Source organism: Trichechus manatus, unplaced genomic scaffold (genome assembly GCF_000243295.1).
Source record: "Trichechus manatus latirostris isolate Lorelei unplaced genomic scaffold, TriManLat1.0 scaffold00061, whole genome shotgun sequence".
NCBI lineage: Eukaryota > Metazoa > Chordata > Mammalia > Sirenia > Trichechidae > Trichechus > Trichechus manatus.
Genome location: NW_004443997.1, coordinates 5764236 through 5784244, shown reverse-complemented (window position 1 = coordinate 5784244; position 20009 = coordinate 5764236). Strand labels below are relative to the sequence as shown.

At 50.2% G+C, this 20009-nt stretch overlaps 1 protein-coding gene across 1 annotated transcript in view; it reads right to left on the bottom strand.

Moving 5' to 3' along the window:
• Positions 1–20009, bottom strand: part of MSI1 (musashi RNA binding protein 1) — a 53001-nt gene that overhangs the window by 6575 nt on the left and 26417 nt on the right. The window contains exons 2-10 of the mRNA XM_023733659.1: positions 19875–19999; positions 19691–19775; positions 16623–16664; positions 14925–15017; positions 10841–10889; positions 9576–9658; positions 8756–8873; positions 2629–2709; positions 478–534 (exon numbers count right to left, since the gene is read on the bottom strand). Coding sequence (XP_023589427.1) covers positions 478–534; positions 2629–2709; positions 8756–8873; positions 9576–9658; positions 10841–10889; positions 14925–15017; positions 16623–16664; positions 19691–19775; positions 19875–19999 — 733 coding nt within the window. The remainder of the gene's footprint in view (positions 1–477; positions 535–2628; positions 2710–8755; positions 8874–9575; positions 9659–10840; positions 10890–14924; positions 15018–16622; positions 16665–19690; positions 19776–19874; positions 20000–20009) is intronic.

Here is a 20009-nt window from a genome sequence, read left to right as displayed (position 1 = left end):
TCATAACTAGAGCTAAAGCCAGGTTTCTGGCTTCTCTAGAAAAAATAAGACCTGAGAGCACTGGGTTTGCATCCCGCCTGGCAAGGTTGGCTGGAACTGAGGGGGCATGCCCACTCCAGTTTGCACAAGTCCCCATGTGGTCCACTTTGCTCTGAGTCTGAGACCTTGGTTTGTGTGCCAATGGATCTCAGGGCCAGCTGTTGTGCCTGGCACACTGAAGGTACTAGATAAATATTTACCAAGTGAACGAATGAGTGACTTCACCTCCATCTGCTGGGCATGGCCTGATACCCACCCTCAAGGGCCAGGTAGCTATGTGGACTGGCCAATGCCTGGCACAGGCTGCTGTGCCCCCACAGCTGGGGGGCCGGTGGGCAGGAGAAAGGGCTCCCAGCTAGCTTTCCCCAGGAAGGTCCCTGGGTCTCTTCTCTTTCTCCCCCTGTGGCCTGTGAGGTGTACGAAATCCGAGCGACTGACCTGTAAGCTCGGGGAGGACTGGGGCGCTCGGGAGAGGGGTCCGCTCTACACGGAATTCTAAAACAAAACGTAAAACAGCTTAGGAGGAAGCGGGAGAGACCCTGGGGCATGGCCCAGGGAGGACGGAGGCACCCACAGGGACACTGGGTCGGGGACAGGCCATGCACAGGATCCAAGAGCTGGGGGTGGGGGTGAGCATGGTCCCCAGCAGGTAGGGGAGGAAGACCCAGAGGAGACAAAGACACAAAGAAAGAGGGAGTGGACGGAGTTGCCACCTATACCCTGGACGTAGGGCAATGCTCGAGTGAGAGTTCCAGCTGTTTCTTTCTTTCTTTTAAACATTTTGTTGTTGAAAATATACCCAGCTGAACATACACTAAGTTTCTACATGTGCAATTCATTAACACTGATTACATTCTTCAAGTTGTGCAACCATTCTCACCCTCCTCCAAATGTTCCCTCCTCCCCTATTCACATAAACTCACGACCCCCTAAGCTTCCTATCTTTCCAGCTATTTCTTAAAAAGGTTTAGTTAGGATCGAAAGGGGGAGTTTTTGCTTAGGGGGCATTTAGTTTACGTTAATGGTGGTGGAATGATTTGGAAAAGGATAGCAAGAACGGTGGCACAATGTGAAGACTGTAATCAATGTCACTGTATTATCCATGTAGAAATTGCTGAGATGGCATATGTTTGCTGATGTGTTTTTTCACAATAAAATTTTTTAAAAGGAAAAAAAAATTAAATAAAAGAAGTAAATAACAGGCTTAGAAATGAATCAAAAACATCTTCCAGAATCCCCCTCTTCTCCTTTTTTGGGGCGGAACTGGGGAGGCAGCAATGAGGAAGAGCAATGGCCCTTAAGTAAGGTGAGCTTGGGTTCAATTCCCACTTCCACCACATCCTAGCTGAGTTATTTTGGAGGGTCACTTCTCTTTGAGCTTGCTTCCTCATAAAATGGGGATAATTATACCTCATGCCTCAGATGATTGTGAAGATTAGACCAAAAAATGTATACAAAAGAAATCACCTATATGAGACCAAACAGTCAACAATTACTTTAAAACAAAGATGAGAATGTAAGGGGGTAGGGAAACAAGATTAACAGAAATGGAACAACCAGAATGGAAATAAAGAGAATGGTCACGCATTGAGAAAAATGTAATCAATGTCACTGAACAACTTGTGTAGAAATGGTTGAAGGGGAACCTAAACTGCTGTGCAAACTTCATTGAAAACACAATTTTTTTTTTTTAAAGTATACAAAGGATTCCAAGCTGATGGACAGCCCAAGAGGCAGATGATGCAAGTGTTTAGGGACCCTCCGAAAAAGAAGACAACAATTTTTCTTGTTCCAAGAATTGGATATTTGATATTTTAAAGAAAACAACATTGAACAGTCATCACAGGGGAAGTTCAAAACTTTGTTGGGCTTCCTGTCATTTAGTGTTAATTTTTATTTTGAATTACAAATGAGGGCTGTGATTATAGAGTTTTTAATGTTTTTTTCCTTCAGTATTTAGAGCCTCAAAAGGTCTTATCTGGAAACGGCTCAGCATAGCACCTGGTCATTATAAACCAAACCAAACCAATTGCTGTCGAGTCGATTCTGACTAATGGAGACCCAATGTGACAGAGTAGAACTGCTCCATCGGGTTTTCTTGGTTGTAATCTTTATGGAAGCAGATCACCAGGCCTTTCTTCCGTGGTGCCACTGGGTGAGTTCGAACTGCCAACTCTTAGGTTAGTAGCCAATTACAAACTGCTTGCACCACCCAGGAGCCTCTGGTCATTATAAGTGTCCCACTGTTGGTCCTCAGGGAGGTGGCCTCACCACAAGCCCGATGCCTCTTTGGTGGAAGTGGCAACTCCAGAGTAGGGTGGGGAGGAGAGAAAGGCAGGACGCAGGTAGAAACAGTCTGGGAGAGAAGTGTGCCATGCAGGGCCACGGGAGGAGCCCCGGTTCCAGCTCCTGGGGAGGGGGTGGGAAGAGGACTGGGAGGGGAGGCGCTCCTTCCTCAGACATGCCCTTCCTTCCAAGCCTCCAGCAGGCAGACCCCCAGCCATGCACCCTTAGACACCGCCCTAAGGAAGTCAGACTCCCGGGAGCCAGGGTCATGCTGGCAGCAGAGGGACACCAAACAGGACTTACCGGGGAACTGGTAGGTGTAGCCAGGGGCAAGGCCTGTATAACTCCTGCTGGCATAGGTCGTGGCTTGGAAACCTGGGTAACCTAATGGGGCAAGGGAACAACGTCAGAACAGGGGACCCTGCTTGTGTGGAAGAGCCTGAGCCACTCATTTCCTTCCCCCACCCCCATCTCATATCATGAATAACAATCGGTCACACTTATCAAATGCATTCTGTGCACCAAGCCCCATCAGTGCTAAGTAAGTTGCACACTTTATTATCTCATTAAACCTCATAAGAATCTTAACAGGCAGGTGCTATTAAACCAAACCCAAATCCGTTTCTGTTGAGTCGATTCCGACTCCTGGCAACCCCATGTATTACAGAGTAGAACTGATCCATAGGGTTTTCTTGGCTGTGATCTTTATGGAAGCAGATCGCCAGGCCTGTCTTCCGCAGCACCACAGGTTTTTGGTTAGTAGTCACGTGCAAACTGTTTGCACCAGCAAGGGACCTCAGGTGCTATTAAGAGCCCAATTTTACAGACAAAGAAACTGAGGCTCAGAGAGGTGACACTTATTAGTTAAAAATAAAATTCAAACTCCTTACAAAGACCCTCATACCATGACACCTGCCTCCTTCTCTGTCCTCATCTCCTATGCTCTGCTCCAGCTTCCAGCCACACTGGTCTCCCTGCTGTTTCTCAAACTCACCACTCTCCTTGCAACCTCAGGGCCGTTGCGGTGGCTGTTCCCTCAGCCTAGAACAGTCTTCTCCCAGATTTTTGCATAACTGGGTCCTTCTCATTGTCTAGGTCTCAGCTCAAATGTCACCTCTGCAGAGAGGTCTCCTCACAGGAGCCCTTCCTCTAGTCAGTGACAATTTCTATCATGTCACCTGGTTTGCCCCTCATAGCACCAACTGGCATTGTCTGAATTTATCTCATGATTTTTTTTCAGTGTTTATTTTCTGTCTTCCTCACCTCTTTTATTTCTGTATCCCCAGCACTAGCATAGTGTCTGCTACTTAGTAAGCAATTCAGAAATATTTGCAGGGTTGGCAAAAGGTTAGATAGGGAGCTTAGGGGGCAGTGAGTTTATGTTAGCAGTGGAGGAATAATTCAGAAAAGGAGGATGAGAATGGTTGCACAACTTAAAGAATGTAATCAATGTCACTGAATTATACATGGAGAGACTGTTGAATTGGTGTATGTTGGAGGCGGGGGCAAGACGGTGGCATAGTCAGATGCTTCCGGTGGTCCCTCTTACAACAAAGACCCGAAAAAAACAAGTGAATCGATTATATATGGCAATCTGGGAGCCCTGAACATCAAAGGCATAGTTGAGGAACCGGACTGAGTGGCAAGGGGAGGGAGAGACAGTTTAGAAGCAGCGAGGAGTTGCCAGACCTGATCCAGCGAGAGCCTGAGCCCTTAAGGCCTGATCAGCTCAGGAGTGAGCAGTCCTTGGGAGGCGCGTCTGCCGCACCAGGAGAGACCCAGTGCCAGAGAGTCTACTCGGCCACCCAGAACCAGTGAGAAACAGCCCTGGATCGGCAAAAGATAAGTACATGCGTACGGCCTACCGTGTGGATCAAAAACACCCCCCTTGGGGAAAAAATCTCTCTCCCATTTACCTCCCCGCTCCCTGCTCTGCACTGGGTCCCGGACCGGCTTCAGCAATTGCTGAGTCCCCTGAGCCGGAAGTAGGATCTGTCACACACCTGGAGCCATTCTCCCTGCCTTGGAGAGTGAACAAATTAACAAACGGGGGAAAAAATAAACTGCTGGCTCCCCTAAGCCAGGAACCCAGGGTAGGCACAGCCCCTTTGCCTAGGCACAGGCATAAGAGATCCATGGACTTTGAGTGCCTTTCCCCCTGTAAAGACTTGTGTGGGCCCATTTCAACAGTGTAGGCCCTTATTACCACAGTACAAGAGGGTATATGCTTGAAGTCTAACTTCAACCGTTTCAGCTGTGAAGTGGCAGGTCCGTGACATTTGACACTGCTCTGCCCATTAAGCAGAGTCTTCACCTACCCACATTAGAGGCCTGAGGACTGGCTGCTCCACCCACGCCACCTAGCCACCTGCGATAGGGACCCAAGAATAAGAGGTGCCCCCAGTCCTTACAGCCAACAGCAGCAGTGTGTCCCCCTGCTGCAGCCAGATGCCTGTGCCTACACCAATTACCCATGCCTGTCTAGGACTGTAGGTGAGAGCCTACACCACCCACTTGGTGGCTATCTACCTGGGCACCCGAGCTGAATCCATACAGGAGGAGTGGGCGGACTCCTGAGCTCACATACCCAGTAACAGATCTAACCACCTGGTGACAGGACATTAGCACTTCAAAAGTGCCAATAAACAAACTAGCTCATAAGAGCAGCCTATTTGGGCATATAAAAACAAAACAAGAAGCTAGGACGCGTAAGCAAACATAAAATAAATATAATAACTTACTGACAGCTCGGAGACAAAAGTCAATATAAATCACATCAAGAGGCAATCCATGATGGCTTCAGCAAGCTCCCAAAATAAAGAATCTAGGAATTTTCCAGAGGAGGAAAATTTCTTGGAATTACCGGAGGCAGAATACACAAGATTAATATACAGAACTCTTCAAGAAATTAGGGAGGAAATTACGCAAAACGCAGAACACCCAATAGAGGAAATTTAAAAGATTAGAGAAGAGCATAATGACAAATTTAACAGGCTTCAAGAATCCATAGAGAGACAACAATCAGAAATCCAGAAGATTAACAATAAAATTTCAGAATTAGGCAACTCAATAAAAAGTCATAGGAGAAGAATTGAGGCAATGGAAGTCAGAATTAGTGAGACTGAAGATAAAGCACTTGACACAAACTTATTTGAGGAAAAATCAGGTAAAAGAATTTTAAAAAATGAAGAAACCCTAAGAATTATGTGGGACTCTGTCAAGAGGAATAACCTACGAGTGATTGGAGAACCAGAACGGGGGGGATAACAGAAAATACAGAGAGAATTGTTGAAGGTTTGTTGGCAGAAAACTTCCCTGATATCGTGAAAGATGACAAGATATCTATCCAAGATGCTCATCGAACCCCACATAAGGTAGATCCCAAAAGAAAGTTACCAAGACATATTATAATCAAACTTGCCAAAACCAAAGATAAAGAGAGAATTTTAAGAGCAGCTAGGGATAAACGAAAAGTCATCTACAAAGGAGAGTCAATAAGAATAAGCTTGGACTACTCAGCAGAAACCATGCAGGCAAGAAGGCAATGGGATGACATATATGAAGCCTTGAAGGAAAAAAACTGCCACCCAAGAATTATATATCCAGCAAAACTGTCTCTCAAATATGATGGCGAAATTAGGGCATTTTCAGATAAACAGAAGTTTAGGAAATTTGCAAAAACCAAGCCAAAATTACAAGAAATACTAAAGGGAGTCCTCCAGTTAGAAAATCAGTAACATCAGATAACAACCTAAGACTAGACCACAGGACAGAGCAACCAGATATCAGTCCAGATAGGGAAGTCACAAAAATAAATCAAAGCTAAAACACTGAAAATAAGGAAACAGAGATGTCAATATGTAAAAGATGACGGCATTAAAATAAAAAAGAGAGACTTAAAAAATGTAGACATAGATTTTGCATATGGAGAGGAAGTCAAGGCGATATAAAGAAATGAAAGACTGGTATAAACTTAGAAAAAATAGGGGTAAATATTAAGGTAACCACAAAGGAAACTAACAATCCTACAAGTCAAAATAAAAAACTGGAAAAATATTAAGACTCAGCAAACACAAAATCAACAACAATGAAAAAGATGAAAAGAAAATACATGACGAAAAACGACTCAGCAGAAAATTAAGTGGAACAAAGAAAGTGTGAACACCACACAAAAAAAGACATCAAAATTACAGCACTAAACTCATACCCATCAATAATTATGCTGAATGTAAATGGACTAAATGCACCAATAAAGAGACAGACAGTGGCAGATTGGATAAAAAAACACGATCCGTCTATATGCTGCCTACAAGAGACGCACCTTAGACTTAAAGACACAAACAGGCTAAAACTCAAAGGATGGAAAAAAATACATCGAGCAAATAACAATCAAAAAAGAGCAGGAGTGGCAATATTAATCTCTGACAAAATAGACTTTAAAATGAATTGGTGTCTGTTTTGCTGTGTACATTCTCAGCAACAACAACAAAAATAAAATACATCACTTTAGAAAGTAAAAAATATTTGCCGAGTTGAAAGAAAAATCATAGTAATGGTGCAACTGGGGTTTGAATTCAGATCTGACTGGCTCCGAGACTTTTAGCCACCATTATTGCTCATATTAGAAGTTTTCTTTCTTTTTTTCCAATCTTTTAAATGGAGGTAAAACCTGTCCATGAATCACCTGAAAAAAAGAAACTTTCTAACAACAACAACAACAAAAATAAAATACATTATTTAAAAAAAAAGAAGAAGACAACTTTTTCAATGTTCTGGATCAGAGGAGGAGAAATAGACAGGACAACTACAAGCAATGCCTGATGCTAGCCTGGATCCTGTGCGGGCAGGCAAAAATATGCTATAAAGAACACTGTTAGGTCAACTGATAAAAATGGGAACTAGACAGTAGATTATAGAAAAATATTATATCAGTATAAATTTATGAAGTTGATAACTGCACTGTGGTTACATGAAAGAATATCTCTCATCTTAGGAAATACAGGGGGAAGCATTCAGGAATAGAGAGCCACCATGTATATAACTTACCCTCAAATGACTAGGTGAAAATCACAAGAGTGTGTGTGTGTACGTGTACATGTGTGTGCGTATCCCATCTCTTGTTTCTGTGTCTCTATACACACACACAGAGAAAATGATAAAGCAAACAGGATAAATGTAACAATAGATGAATCTGGGTAAAGGGTATGTGGATGCTCTTTGAACTATTTTATTTCTGTAACTCTTCTAAAAGTTTTAAATTACTTTCAAATAACATTTGTTTAAGAAACAAAATAAAATTTCAAGAGAAGACTGTGTCCCATTTGGAAGGTGCTCTTCTTCCCCTTTTTTGGATCCCAATCCTGCCCCTCAGCCCATGCCATGTGCCCCTCCTCTGAACTCCCAGAGCACCTCTCTGCACCCACCTGCCCCCCATACCTGGCATAAAACCCCCTTTTACTGTTGTCTTTCTGTGGGTGCACATCTTATCTCCCCAGGGAGACTTGTACTTCCTGGAGGCCGAGCTCAAATTTATCACGCCCAGTCTTGGGCCAAAAGCACTTCGTGTGGAATCAATGCATGTCCACTGGCTGACTCCTAGGCAACCACCAAGACTTAGCACAGGAGTCACCTCCTCCTGGGAGCCTTCCCTGACTCCCGGTGGGTTGGAGGCTGTGAGAAGTCCAAGGAGGCACCTAAGTGTGATAAATCTGCCTTCATGTGGCTCACCATCAACTGGGGAGACACATGAGTAGGTGGGCAATGTCAGCATGAGGGCAGGTCCTGTCTCTCAGAAGTTGCTCGATAAAAATTAGTGGAATGAATAAGAAGGGGCAGCCTTCTTGCGTTTCCAAAGGCCTTTGGGCCTTTGTAAATGCTGTACCCTCTACCTGGAACACTTTTCTCCTTCCCTTCTCCCTTGCCCTCCCGTGGCTGACTTCTACTTATCCTTCAGACACAGCGTAAGTGTAACTCTTTTTTCTGCCTTTTCCAAGGCTTGGTTAGGTTCTTCTAGACTCCCTCAGCACTCTACACTACTCCATCCTAAAATGATTCATCTTTTTACTCGTTTACCCCACCAGACCATAAAGCTCCAAGGCAAGTCACTGTGTAATTCTGGCACAGTGCCTGGCATATAATAATTGCTCGATAGATATTTGCTGAAAGAATAGATGAATGGACAAATGGATGGAAGAACCGTATTAAGATGCAGCAGCTGGACTATTCTTATGGTCACCACCAGATGGCAGCACCGCCCAACCAAACCACCCACCTCCAGTAGAACTGCCAGACCTGTGCTCCCTCATCCCCACTCCCACCCAGTGACTCAGACAGGAGGACAGACCACAGAGATGTATCACCCACGCACACCCTGGCAGCCCCGAGAGCGGTTCTGGGCAGGAAGAAGCTGCCAGCGGGGCCTAGCACATACCCAGCATGCCGATGCCCAGCATGAAGGCGTCCATCCCATAGGGCATAACTCGAGACCTCCCCCGGGCAGAGCCCGTCGGCGACATCACCTCTTTTGGCTGAGCTTTCTTACATTCCACCTGCAATGAGACCTGGAATCAGTCTTCCTGATCGACCTAGGGTCACTGTCCCTTTTACTCCCTGGAGGGTCTATTTCCTACTAATTTTGTAACCACCAGTTGCCATCCAGTCAATTCCGACTCAGGGCAACCCCACGTGTGTCAGAGTAGAACTGTGCTCCATAGGGTTTTCAATGGCTGATTTTTTGAAAGCAGGTTGCCAGGCCTTTCTTTCTAGGCACCTCTGGGTGGACTCGAATCTCCAACTTTTTGGTTAACAGCCAAGCGCATTAACCATTTGCACGACCCAGCGATTCCATTAATTTCATATTATCATTTATGGAGCTCTCACTATGTACTAGGCACTGTGTAAACAGCTTCACATGTAATATTTCATCAATTGTTTACACCAGTTCTATGACGGAGCTACTATATTGTCATCCCCATTTCACAGAGAAGGAAATTGAGGCTCTGAGAAAGAAAGTGATCCACCAGAAGACTAGACTAACAAGTGGTAGAGTGAGGGTTTAAACCCAGGTCTCTCTGACTCCACAAGCCATGCTTTTTCACTACCATGTAACACAGCCTCCCTGTATAGATTTTCAGGGGGTGGGTGATCTGGCTCTGCCTCTCCAGCTGTGAGGCCCCTGCCTGGCTCCAGAACCTCTGAGTTTCCCTGACTGGCCCAGCCTGCACCACCGCCCCCATTCAATCCCAGCTCACCATTTTGTTGTTGATTTCATGGAAATGGATTTCACACACTTTCTCCACGATGTCCTCGCTCTCAAATGTGACAAAGCCGAACCCTAGAGGGAAGACAAGGAGCAAAGACAGTGTCAGAACCAGGGCTCATGGTCATACCACAGCACACCAGGTACCAGGGACCCTGCCACAACCCAATAGCAGCACCAACACCACCCCTCCTCTCTTGTGGGCAAGTATCTAATGAACGACTCTATCCACAGCCTAGGAGCCTCACCAGCTACCCACTGAGACAGGGTTTCTAGCCTCAAATTACAGATGAGAAAACCGAGGCTCAGCAAAGTACAGTGACTTGCCCCAGGTCACACAGCAAGTCAGAAAGCGGCACAGCTGTAATGAGAATACATTTAACATGCCTTTTCTCCTGCTCAGATGCTTTCCAAAGAGGGAAGAAATAACACACACAAATACACTCAAACATACATTTGTACACAGACACACACGCATGCAACGGATAGGCACACGCGACATGCAGGCACACACACTGGCAGACACACACACTCACACCCAGGTACCCACATATCACACATACTAAGGCTCACAGAGGCCACCTTCACATGTGGACAGTTACCCTGACACACTAGACATGCACAAATACTCACACACAGACACCTTCATGTATACAAACACACAAGGAACGTATCCCACTCCCAAAAAAGGCTGCGAGACCCAAAGCCCCAAACAACTAAACAGCCCTGTCTCCTTCGGGATGTGCCCCAGGGGCTGGAAAGGGATTTCTCAGAAGGCAAGGCCCTTGGAAGAAAAACGATCTGGCTGTGTGTCCACTGTGGCCCAGATGCTCCCAGGTTCAGGGGCAAGGGGAGGAAGCTGGGCTGAGCCTGGGGGGCGGCTGGTGGTGGCAGCAGACTACCCAGGGGCTATGGAGTCAGCCTGACCGGACCCTGGGGCAGTCTGGCCTGAGCTCCGGTTACCAGGGACAAGGGAGACTGGGAGGCCAGGCAGATACCAAGCTGGGGTGGGGGCAGGGGGCTCATTTGAGGGGGGCTGCTCCTCTGCTCCTCTCAAGTGTCTGCAACTCGGCAAGTTTCTAGCACAGGAAACAGGCGGGACAAAAGCCTTCTGTAAGGCCAGGCCCGGGAGAGGATGCAGATCCTCGGGGATAGGATGTCATGAGGCGAGATGAAAGGGCAGCTGTGACCTGCAGCCCCCTGGCTGACCACAGGCCCCCGGGGCCAGCCTGGGAAGGGGGAGGGGGCCACACTCACCTCGGTGCCGGTTGGTGGTTTTGTCAAACATCAGCATAGCATCGTCTACCTGAAATAGAGCCCGCCATGGAGGACCCACCAGGTACCAGGGACCCCGCCACAACTCGGAAGGAGGGGCTCCCGTACTCATTCCCCTTGAGTCCAGTCCAAACTTCATCCTAAGCTTGATGCCCAACTGGAGCCACAGCGCGCCCCTCCCAACCCCATTCAACCACTAGCTTCTCAATGGACCAGCCTCCATTCATGAAAGTCCTACTGTGTGCTTGGCACTTTGCCCCATATGCTTTACAAGCATCGCCCTCCCCATACTCCCACATGGTAAAAGCCCATTTTGTAGATAAAGGAAATGGGCTCAGAGAGGTGAAGTCGCTTGCCCAAGGTCACACAGCAAGTCCTAGACCAAGGCGGGAGGAAAAGGAGGCACGGAGGGGGTGCCAGAAGAGGAAGTATGGGAGCAGGATGAGAGAGATGGGGAAGCAAAAGCCTTTTCCTTTTTCCCAAAAAGCCAGGCGGACAGCAGCCATTCCAGCCAGACTCAACTCCCTCTCCTGGTTCAGATCTTTTCCTCTAATTGAGGTTTCCTTTTGCTAGAGGCTGTAATTAAAGCAAGTAGAGTTCAGCGCCTGGGCTGCTTGCCTCCCACTGACTGGGGGAAGGGAAGGGGACTGAGGAATGGGGAGGGTTTACATTACCACACTCTCTCGGACCCCAGGCTTCTCTTCTTGCTACTCCCACCACGCCTCCCCTTGGATATGTGGACAGCCAAAGACTTAGCTTCTCTTCCCAGTCCCGCCTCTTTCTCTACATCTGGTGCCTCCTCCTTGCCCTCTTAATCCTTCAGCCAAGGTCAGCTATCCCATGGGATTAACCTAAAGTCTGATTCCCCCTCCCCCAAATGGCCAGGCACCCAAGGAAAAGGATCCTGGAGCCATGGAGCACAACCTCTCCCCAACTCTTTCTTCTGTTTCCAGGCCCATCATCTGACTTGTAAGAAGTCCCCCCTGCCTCGTTCCAGTGGAAGAGGTAGACCTTAAACTAGAGTGGTCCTTCAGCTCTCTTTAGGCACCAAGCTGCACCCAGCCTCTGACTCCCCCCAGGAGAACCAGGACTCCACTGAGCCAGGACAAAGCTGGATCCCTGGAGGATCTCAGAGGGAAATGACATCCGTCTCCCCAAAGAGTTTCTTCTCCTGGGGACCTGCAGCAGAGTGCTTGCCTTACTTCCTCCCAAGGACCCAGCCTGAGTCCCAACACCAATAGGTGGTGAGACAGTCCAAGCTGGACAGACCCTTTAGGCTCAGCACTGCTTCCCCGCCCTCTGGCTTCGCCAATGGAAAAGAGAAATCCAGAAAGGAGGGTTGTGCTATGAACACAAGCTTAGAGTAGGGCAGCCCTGCTGAGGTGGAATCCTGGATCCTGCATTTGCTGGTTGGGTAACCTTGGGCAAGTGGTTTTATGTCTCCATGACTTCAGTTCCTTATCTGTAAAATGAGCATGAGAATGTCTATCTTTTTTATTACTATTTTTTAATTTTATAATACATTTTATTTAACCCAATATATCTCAAATATTCTCATTTCAACAAATGGTGTCTATCTTATTAACCAAATGCCCGTGAGTCTATTTCAATTCATGGCGACCTCATGTGTGTCAGAGTAGAACTGTGCTCCACAGGGTTTTCAGTGGCTGATTTGCTTTTTTCCAGAAATAGATCGCCAGGCCTTTCTTCCGAGGTGCCTAACCGAAAGGAACCTCCAACCTTTTGGTTAGTAGCAGAGCTCAATAGCCCTTTGTACAACCCAAGGGCTACGTCTATCATAGAGAGGAATTAAATGAGATGTGCATATAAATTTCTTAACTTGCAGTACCTGGGATGCACACACAAAAAAATCCACTGCCTTGAAGTTCATTCTGACTCATAGCGACCCTATGGACAGAGCAGAACTGCCCCATAGGGTTTCCAAGGCTATAACCTTTATGGAAGCAGACTGCCACATCTTTCTCCAGCAGAGCAGCTGGTGGGTTCGAACTTACCACCTTTCAGTTAGCAGCCAAGTGCTTAACCACTGCCCCACCAGGACTCCTACCTGCGATGCAGCAAGTTCTTCATAATGCATGGCAGCTATTATCTGTATTACAGAAGGACTTGCCCATAGTCACACGGGGGATAGTGGCAAAGCTAAAGAGCCGTCCAAGATCACTGACTCTGAAGATTCCATGAGGGCAATGGCTGTGTCAGTTATGACACTACCCTACTGAACACCTTGACTTGTAAGAGGTGCTCAATAATTATTTGTTGAATGAACAAATGAATGAATGGAGGCACCAGCCATATCTTCTCCCCTCATCTTCTTCTTTGAGTTCCTGCCTGACCCACAAACTGATTCAGTCCAATCCCTGGTCCTACCCATTTTCCTCCACCCAACCTTCCATTCCACCATCCCTGGCCCCCCAGGCCCTTCAACCTGGGTCTTGGACCCCAAGTGGGGCACTGGGTTAAAGCCAGGGCAGGGGGCAAGGAAAGTGGCTAGGGCTCCAGGGTCCCCCAACTTGTGTCCCCTCCCTAGGGCCAACTGAGGGGAGGGAGGCTACCAGCCCAGTGTCCTTAATAGGCTTTGGTCTCCATGGGAACCCAGGGGCAGGGGTACTTGGGCGGGGGGAGGGGAGGCAGCCGAGGCTTGCTGACCAGTGGGAGCCGCCAAGTTCGGAGGCTGCTAAGCCTGAGTGGCAGCCATGGCGGCTGACCATTGTTCCCCCCTCGGCGGCGGCCACTCAATCCGGGCGGGGGGCCCCCCACCGCGGGGCCCTTGGCATTCCCGGCTGTCCCCCTCGCTCCCTGGCAGCCTATTCTCCGGCTCCCCCTGGCCTCCCTGGGCCGGTTTCACATGCCAACGCCGATTTAGGCCCGAACAAAAGACGCGGCCGCTGACGGCTTCTCCTGGGGCCCGGTTGCCATGGCAACGCCGGCCCCGGGGGCAAGCGGCCTCCAATCACAGCTGCTGGATCAGATTAGTGCGAGCTCTAATGCTCGGCGCTCAGACACAAAGACACCCCGCCGGAGCTGAGCGGGCCTGCTGCTTCCCAGGAGCGCCCTTCCCTCTGGGGCCCAGGCCCGGCCTGCCCTGCGTCCTGCACCTAGGTCCCCACGGGGGCAAAGGAGCCGGGCCTCTGGTCGCACACCCCAGTACTCGCAGGCCAGAGGAGCCCCATCCTCCCTACTTATACCCTGGAGACAGGAGGCTTGAAAGCCACCCATCCCATTTCCCAAGCCATGTTCTGCTTCGCCCTCTTCCTTGGTGGGAAAGTAGGGACCCCACCTAGCCCATCTCACTTAAGAGAAGACCAGGTGACACTCCTTCAGCCCCAGACTTATAGCCTGGGCTCTTCTTTGCCATCTCCCCATGGGACCTTGTAGTCCATACTGCTCACCTTTCTGGGGAACCCTCTAGCCAGATTTCATCACAACTTCTATCTCTTCATAGCCTAAACGGCCTAGAACTTAAAGTTCGACAAAACTCAGAGCCAGCCCTCTGGGCCTGATCAGGAACTTAGGGTGCTGCCTTTAGCTCCCTCCCAAAAGCAAGGCCATCAGTGCCCCCCTACACTCTGCCCCGAGCCCCCTGCCTGGACGAGCAGGGTGCTGAGCGCAGTCAGGAGTCATATTTATTGCCTCCTTATCATCCTCACCAGGAAGAGGTGGGGGAAGGTGTAACCGCCTGTGGCCCGGACAGGTGCAAACTCCCAGGAGGCCAAGGGGTGGCTGGATTGAACTGGTAATGGGAGCACAGCCTCCCTTGGGAGCATGAAGATAAGTAAGAGAAACACACAGGGAAGGACAACAGGGACAGCCACTGTGTGCCTTCCTCCCCCTGGGGACCGGTCCAGAGTCTGAGGCCCATACACAGGCCGGGAGGCTGGACGGTGGGTTGGCTTATCCTCACTCACAGAAGGGCCCACCCCTGCTTTCATCTTTGCAGGAACTGGAGTGAGCTGGCAGGACCCCACTTGCTGCCTACCAATTTTACAGGGCTCTCCTAGCCCCAGGAAGCACCCCTGCCCCATAAGCACCCCCAGCTTGGACCAACCTTCCCAAACTGCTCAAAATATTGCTTCACGTCCTCCACTGTGGTGTTCACCGACAGCCCCCCCACAAAGATCTTCTTCGTTCGAGTCACCATCTGTTAGGGGAGGGAACGAGAAAGTGGGCATCTGAGTCCTGTGGCCTACCACCACCAGCAGGGGCTCGGGCCCCCCTGCCAGGATGCCAGCTGACAAGCTCTCTGTGGCCCCAGCCTCTTGGAAGGCCCCCCCAAGCTCCCCTTGGACCCCGCCTCTAGGCCTGTCACAGGCAGCTGTGCACCCCACACCCTGGCTGGCCTCCCGCCTGCCTCCCTCCCTGGGGTCTATGTCTGGAAAATGCCTTCCCTGAGGACTAAAACTGGGAAAGGGGGGTGGTCAGTGACCCAGACCCACAGTCTAACTCCAAGACCCCAGCAGCCCCTCTGGGAGACGCCAAGGCCCATCATACAGTCTCCCTGAACTCAAGGCCGACATTTTCCTTGCCACCCTCCTCCCAACCCAACCTCTGGCAGCCCCACAGCCCCAGCCCTGTTTTAGGAAGAACACATGGTCCTAATTACCCCAGGAGCGCATGGCTAATCCGTGGCAATTCCCAGCCCCATCCTAACACTAAAGCACCTTCTGTCACCAAACTGCTTAATGGAATTAACCCAATTCTGACCATGTGCTCCCTGGTGCGGCTTCCTTGGAATACCTGCTCCATAATTGCTTTCAGGTCCTTGGTTGGACTCTTTCCAGAGATGTCCCTTTCCTGTCTCCTAAAACTTGCTCCTCTTCCTTCTCCAAGGCAGGAGCTGGGGGGCCTTGGAGGAATCCACCGGGCTCAGAATCTTAAAAGCGTTCTAGCTCTCACCCACTTTCTCGTAAAGGGGGAAACTGAGGCCTCCTGGAGAGGGACCTCATCCTACGACACGTAAGTCTGCAAACTCAGGTGTCCTAGCTCCCTGTACTATAGTCAGCCTTCCCTCCAGTCCCTGGTATTGGGCCACTTAAACATTCAGATCTGGCTAGTTGCCCTGGAGCCTGGAATAGAATCTTAGACTCCTGTTCTCCACCAAAAGTTTTGAGTGCTATATAGCTCTACTGCCCAGAAATTCGTTTTCTGCACTCCTCTGCCCCTCCCCCCAGAAAAATTCGCCAGAGTGCCAGCAGAAGGAGAGCATTTGAGAGGGCAGCCACAGTCACCTAAGTTGAAAGACAACAGGTGACAGGGTATCCAGGGCACAGCGAAAGGTGAGATTCATTGCCAAGCTCTGGGGTCCCTCCTCTGTGAGCCCAGTGCAGCTCATCCCAGAGGTAGGAGGGTGTCTAGGGGTTTGCCCCGACTTAGCTCAACCTCAGTGGGGAGGTCTGTCCTGTGTTTGACCCCCCAGAGGCTCTGGGCACAGAGGCTATGATCTATGAAGTCAGGATTAGACTCAGGGTCCAAACTGTACTGGCTTCAAATACAGGACAATTAATCCCCCCCACCCCCAGGCTGTTCCCCTTTCTCCCAACACATGCAGCCCCTCCCCACTCCATCCCAGAGCACAAGCCACAGAGCAAGGACAAGAATATCCCCTCCTCCCACCCCAGACCATGCCGGAAACACTCTAAACAGAGGTTCCAGAAGCAACTTCTATAGCTGGGAATGCTGGGAAAATCACTGCCCAGAGTTGTCCACAGTAACAAAGCTGCTCCTAGCTAAGCACAGACACACCTACCTTAGGCTGTGCTCGTCGAGGAAAGGCCACCTTGGGGTCGATCTGAAAGAGAACGGAGAGGTAGAAGGGGCCTTGGTCATCATGCTTCAGACAGCTGATCACCAATGACCACGCAACTCATCTGGCAGCCCTGAGGACCTCTCTCGTCCCAGGACACAGAGGTACAGGACCTGCCCTGAGACCACAAGGGCCTCTGGCAGGAAACTTGTGGCAGGAAAGGGTCATGACTCTAGAGTCAGACTGCCTGGGTTTGAATTCCACCTGTACTGCTTCCTAGCTGTGAGACCTTGGACAAGTTATTTAACCTCTCTGAGCCTCAGATTCAAGCTCACCTGCAAAATGGGCAAATAATAAAATCCACCTCAAAGGGTTGCCTGCAAATGACCTGAAATAATGCATACAAAGCACTTGGCATCGTGTGTGGCTCACAGCAAGAACCTAAAAGTCTTACTCTTTTAAGGCCAGGATATGGGGAGCCCTCCCTGCCTAACTGACTTCACACAGATACCCGCCTAAGTGAGGCATGCAATTCAGACTTTGGAAGCCTTGCAAATGGAAATGCTCTTGGATTAAAAAGACTGCAAGATGAGAGTTTACAACTGCCAGGAAACTCAGTTCTGTGTCCCCAATAATATCCACATCTAACAGCTCGCCCTGACGCTACAGCCAACAGTTCCCTGATAATGCAGCTAGGCTTGGGGTGAAGCAGAGGGCAGTCTCTGGTGACGCGAAAGGGCATGGGACTTGGACTCAGAAACCTTGGGCACCTCGCCATGCCTGTGATCTTGGTAACTCGCTTGATCCCTCTGGGCCTCAGTTCCCTCATCTGCAAAGTGGGGATAATCACACTCATTCTTCCCAGGGGCAGCTCTGTGGAACCAGACGAGATAACATGGGTGAAAGCGGCCCTTTGTGAACTGCCCTGCACTGCACAAACAAAGGTGCTATTACCAGCAGGCCACCTTTGCCCTGGCTGTGAATACCAGAGGGAAAAATCAAGACACTCACCTGGCTCCTGGGACTAGGGGCAGAGTTTACATTAGAAAATCCTTGTTGTCGTTGGAGCTGGGTACCCCTGAGTACTATGCCCATACCGACAAGTAGCAAAAACTAGGGCATACGACACTGTGATCAAAGCAGGCCCTAGGAGGCTCGGTCATTCCAGAGTTTCCTGCCACCCGTATCGGTGAACATCACTCTGAAGTTCACCAGCCAATGGCAGGGGAAATCCATCTTTTCCCGAAGTTCCTTCTGTTCAAAACTCAGCCTCATTCTAGGGAACTGGCTCCAGCTCCTCTCCTGTCTGAATGGCAGGAACCAGCCTCCTACAGCCTCCCCCTCCGGAATCTGCCCACAGAGATGGAACTTCCAAAAGCTATGCTGGGGCGCTTCCTCCTCTGCCTCAAAGTCCAACTGGGCTCCAGGAAAAAATCACAGCAGTCCACTCCCCTTGACTAAAGCTGTGATTGCGTATCTCAACAGACAGTTTCATCCTTCTACTTCTTCCAGAAGCAGCCTCGGCAGCCACCAGCACACCTCACACAGGCCCGCTGCACAAACCCTGACAGGGATTTCCCAGAGACGGTACCCAAGCCGCGCATCCACAGACCTACACACACCCAATCCATGACATACCCCACCTCCACTCTGACTCACAGCTGGCAACATAAATAAACTCAACAAGTAAATAAAAGGTGAAAGTCAGAACCCAAAATAGACTCCCCACCGTAAACCTCCCTCCCACCCCCTTCCCCGGGCCGGAGGAGGCCAAACATACACAAAGCCCTTGCCCTTTTGTGTCTCCTCTGGACGGCCACCTCACCCTCCTTTCTCCCCCTCTCTCTCTTCCCTCTTATCCATCTTCCACTCCTCCGCCCCCAGCCCCAGCCCTAAATCTCAGCTTCCTGAATGTGGCCGAAGCCACCAGTGCATTCTGAGGACAGGGGATGGTAGGAGAACAGGCAGCTTGATGGCAGATAATCACCAAAAACAATAGGCCACTGTCTCTCCACTCCCAGGTCACTCCAGCCATGCCAAGAAGATCCTTTCAGAGCCGGCAAAGTTGAGGCCTCATTTGCTCGTTACTGCGAGCAGGAGTGGGAGCCACTGGGCAGAGATAACAGGAGCTGGGGACAAATTCTTGGGCACAGCCAGCTATTGTTGCAGGTAAACAGGAGCCAGTGGCTGACCCAAGCAGGGAGGCCCAGGGCCCAGGGAGTGTGGGGGAGTGCAGAGAGAGGACAGCAGATTGTACTGTCTCCCTGGCAGACAGACAGACACCCCTATCACAGAATCACCCCTCCTCTGATTTTCTCCTTTTCCCTCTCCCCTTGAGCCGGGCCTCAGCCAGCGCCCCCTGCAGGGGCCAAGACACTGAGGAGCAGTGGGACAGCAGCAAAATGTTCCAGGAGTTTGAAGGCCAAACAAGCAGCATCTTGCTAAGAGCTAGTCCTCAGAGGGGGTCCGTGAGGGTTGTTTCTAGGCAAGCTAGCTGCCCTCCCATAAATCGCCTTGTGGGCAAAGCAGGTCCTAGTCTTCCACACAAAGCAGGAGCTCACTGACCAAAAGTGGGGGAGGAGGGAAGAGAAGAGGAGAGGGGCTTAGCCATGCTGTACCATTGGTCTGGAATTGGGGGGGCAGCGGGGGGGGGGGTAGGTTCAGAGCCAAGTACTAGTTAGAGTTCGAGAGCAGCCACCGGGTGGGTCGCTACAGACCTGACTCACCCTATTTGGGCTAGGGGAGGGACCTAGCCCCACCCCTAGCTCCACTCTGAGGCATCCCGATTAGTACTTATAGGGAGGGAGGTGGGTGGTAGCTGCCTCTTCTCTCCTTAGTCAGCCGGGGGGCTGAGGGGTGATGTGGCAACGCAAGCAGTCCTGGGGTTTTTCTCCTCCTTCTCCCCCCAACTCTAGTGACCAAGTTTCAGAGCATGGCAGCACCCCTATTCAGAAAGCTCCCTCCTCCCTCAAGGACGCCGTCCAGCTGTTCCCCGGGGAGAGTCCTGACCCTCTCCTCCTGCGGCAGCCCCCCTCTCCCAAAGGACCCCCCAAGCCCTGAGGGCCACTCACTGTTTTGGAGTCGAGCTCGTGCCGCGATTGCGCCAGCACTTTATCCACCCCCGCCTGGTCCATGAAAGTGACGAAGCCGAAACCCCTGCGCGCCGTAGTGAGGGAGAGGCAGATGGTTACAAGGCAGTGAGTGGCGGATAGTGGGGGGCGAGCCGGGAGCAGGAGGAGGGGGTGAGGGGCTCACCTGGATCTCTTGGTCAGGGGGTCCCGCATCACCAGACACTCCTTCACCTCCCCGAACTGGCCGAAGTATTCCCGCAGCCCTTCTGTAACCACACACTCGCCTTCGGACCAGCTCGGCCCGGTGCCCTTCCCCCCC